Source organism: Paroedura picta, chromosome 4, assembly GCF_049243985.1.
Source record: "Paroedura picta isolate Pp20150507F chromosome 4, Ppicta_v3.0, whole genome shotgun sequence".
In the NCBI taxonomy this organism is placed as follows: Eukaryota; Metazoa; Chordata; class Lepidosauria; order Squamata; family Gekkonidae; genus Paroedura; species Paroedura picta.
The window spans coordinates 79,186,373-79,199,966 of NC_135372.1; the positions used below are offsets into that span (position 1 = coordinate 79,186,373).

At 41.8% G+C, this 13,594-nt stretch overlaps 1 protein-coding gene and 1 long non-coding RNA gene across 2 annotated transcripts in view; one reads left to right on the forward strand and one right to left on the reverse strand.

Moving 5' to 3' along the window:
• The window catches only part of PLPP3 (phospholipid phosphatase 3), an 86,241-nt gene that overhangs the window by 58,057 nt on the left and 14,590 nt on the right, over nt 1-13,594 (forward strand). Inside the window, exons 3-4 of the mRNA XM_077333602.1 lie at nt 4,217-4,500; nt 5,556-5,613. Of these exons, the coding sequence (XP_077189717.1) occupies nt 4,217-4,500; nt 5,556-5,613 (342 nt within the window). The remainder of the gene's footprint in view (nt 1-4,216; nt 4,501-5,555; nt 5,614-13,594) is intronic.
• The window catches only part of LOC143835628 (uncharacterized), a 38,234-nt gene continuing 25,114 nt past the window's right edge, over nt 475-13,594 (reverse strand). The window contains exon 3 of the long non-coding RNA XR_013230280.1: nt 475-499. This is a non-coding gene — a long non-coding RNA (uncharacterized LOC143835628). The remainder of the gene's footprint in view (nt 500-13,594) is intronic.

Below are 13,594 nucleotides of genomic sequence, written 5' to 3' on the forward strand. Positions count from 1 at the left end.
TTGTTTGTATTGTTATGGTTTTGCATTATTATGTGACTGTAGTGATATTTTTAAAAATTATTTTGGACTTTGAGGGGTGGTCTCAAATGCAACAAAGTGGTGCTGGAAGCTGATTGGGAGTTTTTGCCACATGACTGATTGACAAGTAAAAAAAGCGGGAAGTATTCACTTTCTGTCCCTCAGCTATTGAGTGTGGATACAAATCTGGGGGGCAAATGGGGAAAGGGGACAAAGGCTCCCCCATATGGACATGGGAAAAGATCCAGGGAGCCATCTTGAGGCAAAAAACTAGGGGACAGCACAACATAACAACTGGGTGAGTCCTTCATGCAGAAGCCATCTTTGTGGTGACTCCTTCCATTCATAAATGTGCAAACTGATTTACCTTCATTGGAGCTTGGCTATAAATACAATACTAGCATTTTCAGAACTCTCTGTTGATCAGACTTGGTCTGCTCAGGAGGCTGCTATTATTCCCAGATCTTATATCCTGCTGTATCTGAAGAAATATGGAGAAATATGCTTTAATTTCCAGGCAATATGCAGTAGATAGGATCACCAAATGAAGCAACTATACCAGTTTTGTTAATGATATATTTAAGTTTGTTGCCATTGCTGCAGGCTGAGACGCAGAATGAGAGATAATTTTCATTTTACAGCACATACAAGAGGTTCCCCCAATGGCTTCTAATACTGCGTACCAAGTTATACTTATAGTATAATCTAGTCATTTCAGAATGGGTAAACTGGTTTGAAAATGCTATCTGTCTATATACTAATAAGCACCTTAACTCTTTAATTGGAAGCAGCCTTAGAGGAGTAGTATGGGCCAGACAAGTGTCATTTCTCTCAAATATACTATGTCTGTTATAAAAAAAATCACAAAACATTAGATTTCATAAAATAAAGCAGATTTTGAAACTTCAGCCAATGGATGGAATGAGACATAAGTACACACGTCAAAGGTACCCATAACTGGAAAGTCACTGCAATATAGCGTCATGCCAGTCAAAGGCAAGCTGAATATTCCCGCCCCTTCACATGACATTTCCCACATCCAGCGTCTAGCCTGCTGACTGCTCGCTACATCCTCCATTTTAAAGCGCTTCTCTGGGAATCCTAAAAAGTGGATTCACCACCCTAAAAGCACTAGTGACTGGAGAGCAACTAGTAGGCAAACAGCAGAAGGAAGTTATAGAGGCTCAAAAGGACGAAAGTCATCTGCAACATTCTGCCCTTGTTCCCTCCCTCCTCTCCCATGTTCCCGGGGATGAGAATTACTTTATTAAAAATGGCAGACTTCCTGGAGCAAAGGATAGGCGGACATGTGATGCCAGAAATAAAACAATATTCCATTCAACAAAGCATGCCTCCTGAAAGTTTTCTCCCCCACCCCCAATCAGAAATGATATTAATTTACTCACTTATTAAAGGACTTGGCCTCTTCGGCTTCAGCGCCCATGGTAGTCAATGGCACTGTAGACTGTAAGGGGAATGTTGGTGTTCCTGCCTGGGGAGGGGGGGGTTGAGGTACAGCCTCAAACCAGTGGTTCCCAAACCTATCTGGCCTACCGCCCCCTTTCCAGGAAAATATTAATTTTTGGAAATTAATTTTTTTAAAATTTTAATAGTTATTCATCGCCCCCAAATGCACCTGTGGCCCATCGCCGCCCCCTGGATCGCTGCAGCACCCACCAGGGGGCGGTAGCGCCCACTTTGGGAATCACTGCTCTAAACTTTCAGGTTAGCTCCAGGCTCTTCTCTGACTCCCCTCCCCTCAAAATGATTGGTCCAAGGGATCCATGTCTAGGGGCTCCCAAAGAGGGTGCCCCAATCCCTCCATTATATCCAATGGAGAGTCATCTCCATTGGATATAAGATGTGCAAAAAGAAGGCAGACGAAGGCGAGACAGCAAAAAGGTGAGGAGGGCCTGGGGGGTGTAATATAATGTCACGCTTTGCCATTCCGCAGGCAAGATGTTATTTTTACTAATGTGCAGAAATGGGTTTGAATCCGCACTCAGGCCATGGAAGTCACTAGATGACCTTGGACCAATCACTCTTTTTCAGCCTAATCTGTTTTACTGAATTGTTCTGAGGGTAGGCTCATCCATGTGCACCATCTAAAACTCCTTGGAGGAAAAATTGATGTAACCTTTTGCTCTTTTCAGAGACCTCTGTTATGTAAAACCTGCAAAGGGACCTCTTCAGTATTCTGAAGTGTTTTATACTTCCTTGGCATTACTTTTTTTTTTGCTGCCATCAGTGTGTCTGCCTTAACATTCTTAATTGGACCCAAAGAACAGGATGGTTAAGTTATATTTGGTATAGATGGACAGAAATGTCAGTGCATGTGGGTGGTTCAGAAATAAAAGGAGATTCTTTTTTTCTAAATAAAAGAGTTGTTTTCTCTTAAATGTAAATAGAGCTTATTTAGAAGTATAACAGTGTAACAGCTTCAATAAATTTCATAAGCAAAATTGTTTCAGGAGTTAATCTTTCAATAAAGTTTTAATTTGAACTGACTACAGAGACCTATATTCTCACCTGCCATTTAGACTTAATAAGTTCCACTTAGGCCAAGTAATTTCCACAAAGAACACAGATTTCTCAGAAAAATCACAGAAATAAAATACACAAAATATTTAAATATTAAAACACCACAGTGGGATACAAATCCGAGGAACGATTTATGTGGGGAATAATAGATGTGAAGAATAATAGTAATAAAGAAATACAGGAGGGAAGAAGGGTCACAGTATGCATAGCATCCATATAATAGCATTGCCAACATCCAGGTAGCACCTGGAGATCTCCTGCCATTATAATGAGTCTCCCAAAGACTAAGATCAGTTCCCCTAGAGAAAAGGGCTGCTTTGGAGGGTAGACTTTATAGTAGCGATCCCCAACCTGTGGGCCGCGGACCACATGTGGTCCTTCGACTAATTGGAGGTGGGCCCCGAAGGACGCCTTCCCCAACCCCCCCGGCCCTTTACTTCATTCCCCCCCCAGCCCTTTACAACACACTTCATTGTTGTGGCGTGTCTGTATCTTATTTTGAAGGGATGTTTAAACATTACCATAGCGATCAGAGAGCGCTAGGGCAGTGGTTGAGAGTAGAGGAGTAAACTATCCCCCCCACTGGGCCTCAGTAAAAAGCGTTGAGTGGTCCCCGGCGTTGAGTGGTCCCCGGTGATAAAAAGGTTGGGGACCACTGCTCTATGGCACTCTGTCTTGCTGGGGTTTCCCCAAACCCTGCTCTCCATATGCTCCATCTCCCAAATCTTCAGGTATTTCCTAAATCAGAGCTGCCAACCCTACATAGGATTTTGTTCAAAAGGCAAACCTGAAGAAAGGAATGATACTTCATCCCACTTAGGCTTCCCGGGTCCCATCTAGCCACCAGCAGGGGATTGGGGGAATTCCTGGAGCTTTGGGGATATAGTCTGGGAAGAGGAGGGGAGGAAACTCCGTGGAGCACAGTACCATAAAATTCCCTCCAAAGCATCCATTTTCTTCAGGGGAACTTATCTCTGTAGTTTGATCTGTAATTTTGAGGGATCCTTTGGTCTCTCCTGGAAGCTGGTATCCCTCATCCCACTACTCAGTTCCTGGAACGCACCATTGGGAAGTATAAAAAGACCCAGCCTTTTAATTCCTTCTGGATCTAAAACGCATAAACATACTCTGAGAATATCTCTAGACCTCCAAAATATTGTGGAAGATGTAACAAGGTTTAAACTGTCTTGGGATCCTTCAGCTTTGCAATGCAATATGGAGTTTTTCTTGTACATTTTTAATTTGGCATTGCTTTAAAACTTTTATACATGAGTATAGATCATGTGAACATGCACCTATTTTTCTAAGGCAATAAAGATGATTAGTTGAAACACTGTAATGTAATGATAATCTCATCACGTGTGCATGGAAGCCTTCGTCTCATTTACAGCTTTTCATCATTGTTTATAGAGCTACCAAATAACGGAAGCCTCAAAAGATCATGCTATGTCTTTCCATGGAAGAGTGGAAACATCTGGCAGAAAGATTTCAGTGGTTTGTGAGAGTGGAAACGGGTTGACTGAGAAAGCAAATGATGATATATTTCTTTTCAAATATGTAGTTACGTATTTGGTACTGTCATGTGACCTAGTCATGGAAGATAAGGAGGGTTTTTGATACTCAAAAATAATTTTAAAATAAATCTTTGTTCTTACAGATCATAATAGGAGAGTTTTATCGGATCCACTGTTTGAAGGAGAAGTCCAGATCCTTCATCCAGAACCCTTACGTGGCAGCTTTGTACAAACAAGTTGGTTGCTTTGCCTTTGGTTGTGCCATCAGCCAATCTTTCACAGACATTGCAAAAGTCTCTGTTGGACGCTTAAGACCCAATTTCCTGGCGGTTTGCAATCCAAATATTACGCTAACCAACTGCTCAAAAGGTTATATTGAAGTTTATCGGTGCCTTAATACAGATGAAAGCAAAGTCCAGGAAGCCAGGTAAGGAGAATTTCATTTCAATAGAAACAGAATTGTGTGATCTGAGCCAAAAAGATACCTCAATTTACCTATATGGTCCTAGAGATTCCATTAAAAATATTTGGGTAATTGACATGTTGAAAAATAAGAATCTTAATTATTTGAGGTTATAAATTGCTGTAGGTTATACATTTGAGGTTATAAATCGCCATCATTGATGGCAGCATTATTTTTAATATTTAGACACTGAACAGAATTATATCAGAGAGTGTCCATGTACAAAAATTTAATTTTCCTCAATGAAGATTAAATTTTCCTCAAAGCCGTGAATGATACCCATATACACATGTTAAAGAATATAATCGTTCTTGGATTCTCTTAGATACTTACATTAAATATTGAAATCCATCTATTTAGAAGACCACAAAGAATACAGTTAATGAATACATTTCTCTTAACATAATTATAAAGTATTGATTACATTGCTCTGAATATAGATATATTCTGTCCTTTTTTTCCTTTTAGTACTTAAAGCTAATTTTGAATTTTAAGCTAACAAAGACTTGGGGATTCAGTTAATAATTTTTGGCAATCTGAACCTACTATTTTATCTGTTCTACATAATATATTTCTGGTAAGGCCTTGGAGGAGGAGCGTGTCTCATGGCTTAAGTGCCACTCACCCTATCAGGGTGGCTGTCTCACCCCTGAGTGCCTCCTCCTCCAACTAGCTTGCCATTCTGTCCAGCAGCCAGCTAATCACCTTCCATTCTCCACCCCTGACCACCTCCTCCTCCTTCCACTTCCCTCCAAGGCTTAGAGGCTACAGATCCCTGCTGCATGAGAGCTGCCCCTGCCGATGAGTTCCCTTCCCGGGGGCCTCCAGCCTTTCCAGGTCCTGGGGGGAGGAAGAGGCCATCCACAGAGTTCTTCCACCCCCCAATTTAGTGCCCATTGTACTTGTGAATACAACGGGCTTGGCCCCTAGTTACTTTATAAAGGTGTTATATGAACAATGTTTGTCCATTCATTTACATTGTGTAATGGTGGCATTACTTTGTGACTTCTTTCTTTCAGGAAATCTTTCTTCTCTGGCCATGCCTCATTCTCCCTCTACACCATGCTTTATTTGGTGGTAAGTGTAATTCTGTTTGGCCTTTAACAAATTATGGATAACATTTACAGAGGGTACGTAATGTACACAGTGGTATATTCACAGAACTATGTGAAACTATCCTCTTCTATGTTTCTAAGATAATGATATGTAGTATATGCTTGTGCAGTGAGTACTTATCAAGAAAAACAAAATAACAATTTGTGAAATTCATTTCTACAAACCTTTTACTTGCCACCTCTCCAAAGAGGTCACATATTGAAGCCTTAAAGAGCGGTGGATTCTAATTTGAAGAACCAGGTTTGATTCCCCACTCCTACACAGGAAGCCTGCTGGGTGACCTTGTACCAGTCACAGTTCTCTTAGAGTAGCGGTCCCCAACCTTTCTCAGGTCAGGGACAGCCTCCGGGGTGAGGGGAGAGCCAACGGCCCGGTTGCTGCGAAAACGCGCAGTTGCCGTGCATCCGTGTTTTGGCCACCAGGGGGCGCTAACGCGCATGCACGGCAACTGTGCGCATGCACGTTTGCGTTGCCGGCAGCTGCGCCTGCCTCTTCCCTTCCTTCTCGCTGCAGGCGGGGGGAGGCAGGTGCAGCTGCTGGCGGCCCAGTACCGTGGCCTTTGCGGCCCTACACCGGGCCGCAGGCCGGGGGTTGATGACCCCTGTCTTAGAGCACTCACACCTTCCTTGTGGGGAGAGGAAGGGAAGGTGATTGTATGTCACTTTGAGCAGGGGATAAAATAGCAGGGGATAAAAAATAACTCCTGTTCTTCTTCCCTTTATGACTGAGAATAGTATGATCGAGGGGTGTTTTATTTAAATCTTCAAATTGGCACACTCTGTCAAACTTAATCCATGTAAGCATTTTGTCTAGCATAGGAATGCCTAACACCCACTGGTTCAGCTCATAACTTGTTCACCTGATTTTTTAAATTATTGGCTTGATAGTTCATTGATGTGTTTGTGGGTGTTCAGTAGGTTGTATCACTGTGTGCCATGCAGTACAGTGCAATGCCCTTTTCTCACACAGGTCAGTTGAATTCTACTACCTTCCCATCTTTGCTACACAATTCCTCTACTCAGAAGGCAATGGTTTAAATAGACAATTATCAATAAATGTAAACAAGTGATTTGCTCACACCACTAACTTTAAACATGGTAAGTTTGACAGTTAAATACATCTGGAACAGCTTTGCTGTATAATATAAACAGCTAAGGCTTAGGTGGGTGGAGAGTGGGCGGGGCCAGTCCTATCTTTGGACCATTTGGAAGGAGTGACGCGCTTCCCCCGGACGTTGGACCAATAGGAAGGCGACACAGCTCGCCCCCCCCCCCAACCCATCCAGGGGCAAGCTGGCAAGCTTGCAGCCAGTTTGCCCCTGGCTGCTAACAGTGACACAGTATGTGGCCCGGGGGGGGGGGGTAGCCTCGTTTCTCCCCTTAGGCCAGAAAGCCCTCACACCACCTCACAGAGCTGGCAGGTAGCTGGTGAGTGTGTTCTCTCCCCCTCCCCCCTCCCTTCAGGCCTGCTGTGAAGGAGTCTCTAACAGCCCCTGACGGAGGCGAGGAAGGCATTTCCGAGAGCAACGCAGGGGAGTCTGTGGAGGTATTTTGCTTTCCTTTTGAGGGGGGGGGAAGCTTTCCCCTTCTGCCTAACCATTGGCTGACAGGAAGGACACAGAAAACCCCCTTCTCACTTAAAATACTTCTCTGGCTGGCCTCACTGCTGGAGGGAAGAGGCAGCCAAGCAACTCTCTGTAGATGAAACTGGATGCTGTTGCGGAGGTTCTTTTGTCTCCTTTGCACAACAAACCTGTGCAGTGGGCCTCAAATCTGCAGAGAATTGAATAGAAGAAATACACATGGCTTGGCTCTTTCTTCCCTCTAGCAGTGAGGCTCGCCAGAGCAGTATTTTAAGTGAGAAGGGGTTTTTTTTGTCAGCCAATGGTTTGGCAGGAGGGGAAAGCTTCCCCCCCTCCTCAAAAGGAAAGAACAAGTACAAACACAGACTCCTCTGCGTTGCTCTTGGAAAAGCCTCCCTTGCATCAGTCAGGGGTTGTTAGATGCTCCTTCACAGCAGGCCTGGGAGGGGGAGGGAGCACACATCAGCCACCTACCAGCTCCATCACCAGTCTGAGGCAAAGTGAGGGAAGTTGTTGGATGTGACAGTTAGGCCTGTGCAGTAGGCCTCAAGTGTTTCAACTCAACAACAACCTGTGTGGGAGGCCTCAAATGGTTTTTCTCCACAACAACCCTGTCCAAACTCCCAAGCAGCCATTTCTGCCTGGGGAGCTGATGTTTATATTCTACAAATGAGCTGTAATTCCAGGAGTTTTCCAGGCCCCACCTGGAGGTTGGCTACCACTAGGTTGGAAATATTCCTGGATGTTTGGAGGTGACACTTCAAAATCGTACAATGCGTCAAAGTCCGGCCTTCAAAGTAGCCATATTTGCCTGCAGAGATAATCATTATAATCTAGAGATGAGGAGCGATCTAGTGACAATGGTAGAGGCTTGCAGACTGCAGTTTGGGTGGAGTGGTGTGGGTGTGTCCCTCCTGGGCTATGGGCTTTAGCCAGCCCTTTCCAGCAACTGTTTGTATTTTGGGGCATAGACAGACAGACCAGCATCAGTCCTGTGAGTCTGGAAAGTGTAGGAATATACAAATAAAGAATATTTTCAGGCTGAAACTGTAAATCGTGAACAAGTTAATGGCTGGAGAGACATGGGAATTGAAGTGACTTTTTTCAAGCTTGGCCTGGTAAATTAAAAAACAGTACTTGCCAGGAAGGTCCTATGAACTCAAAGTCATAAGTGTCCCAAAATTTCAAGTAGAGGTAGCTTTACAAGAAAATAGATAGTGAGACTTTGGGGGAAACTAGGTGATCCACTTTTATTAGGCAACGACTTGGCCTTGCAGACAACAACAGGGACTGCAGTTGCCAGCTGTAGGCCTCAGGCTTCAGAAGGGCAGACATCACCAGCCAAGCAACCAAGGGGTGTCTGGGGTCACATGCATTCCTTTTGAAAGGATGCATGTGAGAGGAGAGAGCTTTCCTTTCAGCCTAACTTCCTGGAAATGAACTGTACTTCCAGGGGATTCTCGGACCCCACTTGGAGACTGGCATCCCTAAATCTCAGTGGGATACAATGCTACACAGTCACCCCTCCAAAGCAGACATTTTTGCCTGGGGACCTGATCTTTATAGTCTGGAGATGAGCAGCAATTCCAGGAGAACTCCAGGCCCCACCTGGAGGTTTGCTGTCCCTGGTCTGAACATATTTCTTGAAGTCTGGAAGTGAGGCCTCTAAAGAGTGTAATGCTCCCACGGCTACCTAGCACCCCTTGACTTATTTCAGGTCAAGAAAACATTACAGAGAGGAGGTAAGATTGGTGTAGGTTCATGTTCTGGAATTCCGCACTACTTAGGTGTGCATAAACCAGACTAAGGTCAAGAGTGCTGTGCACAGAGAGACCTCCTCTTAGGGTTGCCATCTTCCAACTGAGGCTCTCTAATCCACCTCCATTTTCCCTAGTCTGTATATAAACTTCTGCAGTAGGCCTTTTCTTTTTCTTTTTTTCTTTTTTTTTTTTTTGCAGAATAGGGTCAACATTACTTTTTATAATCATCTTGAATCTTACAAAGGTAGGCTATAAGTGCAGGAAGTAAATATATAAAAATAAACATGAAGTTGTTCGGATCAATTATGTCCTCCCTGACATTATGGCTTTCCATTGTATATAAGACTCTTTAGAGCAAAAGTAGCAAATTTGACACATTAGATAACTAATGTAGGCAAGAATGTGGAAAAGGTTTCCTTTCAGTTTCTGGTCATGATTTCCTTTCAAAACAGTGTGCCAGCGAAGCAGCAGAGCTACCTGATGGATGGAATTTTGAGTTTCCTTCTCAGTACGTGAAATTTTTGTCATTTTAATCAGAATTTCTTGAAGAGAGTCATTAGTATTTCCTGACCATGATGAACTTTATCGCTATATGTTAGAGTACCAGAAATATGTCTACTGGAAAGCTGATTTATTGTTAAATCAGCATACATGGGACCATTTTAAAGGGACATAGAACAGAACAGGGGTAGTCAAACTGCGGCCCTCCAGATGTCCATGGACTACGATTCTCATGAGCCCCTGCCAGCATTCACTGGCAGGGGCTCATGGGAATTGTAGTCCATGGACATCTGGAGGGCCGCAGTTTGACTACTCCTGGAATAGAATATTGAAGATAAATAATGTCAGTAGCCCCTCTTATTCATTTTAAATAATTGTATCCATGGAGGAATTTGGATACTAACATAGGAACGTGGCAAGGACTCAGTGTCTTATCCACTTAAAAATGGTTTGATCTACTCATAGTTTCACTCGACAAAGCAAGAATAGAAAAATTTGGGATTGTAAACCTACACATATTTCATTTTACCAGGGGACATAATTGAGATGATGGTAGACTGCTTATCTGATACCTGCATACATTTAGCAAAAATCATAATTATCTACTTCATTAGGTTAAAAAACTGCTTTCTGAGTAGCATTTCAGGAAGTATGGCAGGTGACTGCCCAGCCCACATAGTTTCATCGAAAACTATGGGGCTGATCTTGTTTTTCTTTGTCATTGAAAAATGGCTCTGCCCTTCCTTTCCTCAGCCTGTTACGCCACACTGTTTCCTGACTGTAACTGCTTGAAGCATGCTTGATAGAAGTTGTGAAAGGAACCCAGCACAGGTCAATTATGGGTGGAACTCCCCTAAGCTCTTTGAAAGGAAAAGAGAGAGAGGGAGAGATTTAGGGAGTGATTTGTGGTAAATGTAATTAGGGGAAAGCATTTTTTAAAAAGTCTTTCAAAAGATTTGTAGCCCCCGTATCTCCTGTAACCTTAGATTTGAAATGAGGGGAAAAAGCAGGCCTGAACTTATACAAACATTAAGCATGAACTTTCATATATCTATGAACAGACCTTCCACACCACAACTCCTAGTCTTTGCTGTCCAAAAAGATAGATTAACACATAACTCCCTGCTGTTTTTTCTTCTCCTTTCCCCTCCACTTCTAAAGTTGAAAGTGGCCTCTATAATTTAATTACCATACTTTTCAGACTGTTTGGGGATCTGTATGAATTTACTCCCTCAGATTTTTCTCTCACTTTTCTTCAAATGTTTCAAAGTTATTCCATAACCATTTACACCATTTCCTCTCACTGATGCTAAAATAATATTTCCTATGAACTAGAAGGGAATATGAAACGTGAAAGAAATCAAAACTCCATTTTTGTTCTTTCTTCCCACTCCAGATCCCAAAAATTCCTATCCAGAGTTTGTATAGTAATAGTGCGTTGTTTTTAGTTTTTAAAATAAGTTGTTTGTTTTAATGACCCATATGTCATGAAATGGTACTGCCCTTTTCTAGCACCACGTCTTCCCAAAATCACTTCAGAGGTGATCTCTGTTCACTGGTAACAGAAGAAAAGCAGTAACTGGAAGATAAGAAAATTTGTCTTAGTAAGTCCATGCGATTTCATGAAATTAGAAAACTCAGAGGCTGACTTGCAGAGATCTTGAGATTTGCGCTTGGAAGTCATTGCCAGTGACAGTAGGTGGCCTGAAGGAAGTAGGGAGCTTCTGAACATTTAAAACACGTTGCCTGAAGAACTCATTTTTAAATTCTAGATTCATAAAAGATCAGACAACCAAACAGATATTTCTGCAAACCTGGAAAAGCACATATGGGACTTATTGTAAAATTTGCCCTTGATAAAGGTACATATGCAAAACTGCTGATTCCAAAACTCCAGAGGAATTGCTTTCAGGCTTTGTGGGCCTGGCTGATTATTTCATTAAAAAACTGTTCTGCTGCTTTCTTCATTAAAATGTACAGCATAATATTTGAAGTGCTGACTACAATCAAACACTCCCACAAGGTCTTAATTTTCATCTCTTTGGCTTCAAGTGAAGGAAGCTTTCACTGTGGTGTCAGTCCCTGAAGGGCTCTCCTTCTCCTGCTTTAGCCCTGTAAGGAATGCAATTTGCTAGGTTGCACATTTTTGGTTCCTGCAGATTCAGCATTGCATCCCTGAAAGCGCCTTTAGACATTAGATTTTAAACAAGTTTTCTTTAAAGTATAAAACCATGTTGCATATCAGTTAAAAAGGTAACATTTAAAAATATTTTTAAAAGATTAGTGTCTTCACTGGGGGAAAGTGCTGGGGGAAGCTGTGGTAGTTTTGTGTACCATGACCCAAGCTTCCTTAGACCTTACAAGAAAAGACATAAATATGCTTCACACAATGAGTATACTACAGCATCACTAAAATTATAACTTGCAAAGCAGTCAAGAGAAGAGAAGCTATTCTTTTAAAAAAGGTTTTGTTTGCTTTCTTTTCTTGAATTTCATATTAGCAGAGTCATTCTATTTCATGGGTTTTAAGGGGACTCTTTGCCTCCCATCTGGTTCTGTTCTTGGCTGCTGCCAGAAAGGCTGCCAAACTCATCTACTTAATATATTGATCTACTAGGATGTGGAAATAGATTTGCCTTAATTTTTTCAAATATAGAACTAGATTTCTGCCCAATTTGGCCCTGCTTTTTGCTGTACATCTTAGAACTCCCTAAGGAATAAAATGAGGTGAGGGGAATGTGTTGGATGCCAAATAATTCATCCATGCCTTGTATCTTCTTGGTGGAATATTGAATCTGCTGAAGACGTTCTGGTTTTCCATGTTCTCTGAAGTGAGGTCCTTTGAATTTTACCACCACAGAGCACATGATAGAGAAATTTCAATAGGCTGTTGCCTACTGAGTTAAATTAATTTCTTTTATAACTACTTTGACATTTATTCAGTTGTGCCATATGGGGTTATGAAATAAACCCCTGAGGTAGTTATCCTAAATGCTGTTTGTTTGAGTTCCCAGAACTGCACTATATTTTAACAGCTAGATGAACAGAGTGTTCATGACTCCAGGGACACCAAACAGCAAACATCTCATTATATTTCAGTGGGATCATGGCCAATATGTTAGTCATTAGATAAACATCAGTGATGGTTTCCAAATGCCAGACTCAACAAAGGAAAGGATTTTTGTCTTCTACTCTTTTGTGTGTTTTCAACTTACCTAACTTTTGCAAGGTGAGACTTGGGTCCTCTTTAATCTGAAATGAGTTCAGCTTCTAAAAGTATGGATAATTTGCAAAAGCATTTTCAACCCACAAAGTATTTTACAGCCACTGTCTTATTTACCCCCTGACAATCTTATGACCCCCACCTCCCCCGATACCCTACACTCAATGAGTTGAATCGCTAAGCCCGCATTTGAGTATGGACCTAAAGTGTTCAGGAAAATCTGAATTACTGCTGGTTTTTATGTTTTCAAATGGAAAATGACAGTTGATTGTTTCTCTCTTCCAGTAGTCCTTGATACAATCTGTAATGAGTTTTCACCTAGGTCTAAACATAATCTCCATCCACAGGCTGTTGCAAGAAAACGACATATCTGTGTTTTTTTAACAATCCCAGGAGACTCTTTTTACACTGTCTCCCTCCCTTTTTATTTTTATTTAATATCGACACTAAATGAAAGTTGAGGAAATCGAGAGTTTGCTCATGATTTTAGTTGCTTGTAATAAAAGGTATTATATATTTGCATTTGGATGTTTTCTAGAAGAGTTGGTTCTTATATTCTGCTTTTCTCTACCAGGAGTCTCAAAGTGGCTTACAATTGCTTTCCCTTTCCTCTCCCCACAACAGACAAACAAATGGATAAAAGATTTTATTTACAAAGAGAGAAGGGTAGTTGGAATTGAGGAATTACTGTTACAAACACAGATCGGTTAACTCTTAGTTTCTAACTTTCAGTTAAAGACTTTCCTTTCAGATGTTAAACTTATATAAACAAAGAGATTTCTTTCACTGTGTTTGTTTTAAAACATGTTAGTTTTAGTTTGATCATGGTGATTTCTTCTGACCCACTCTCAGGTTCTTAGAAAGTTGGCGTTCTAA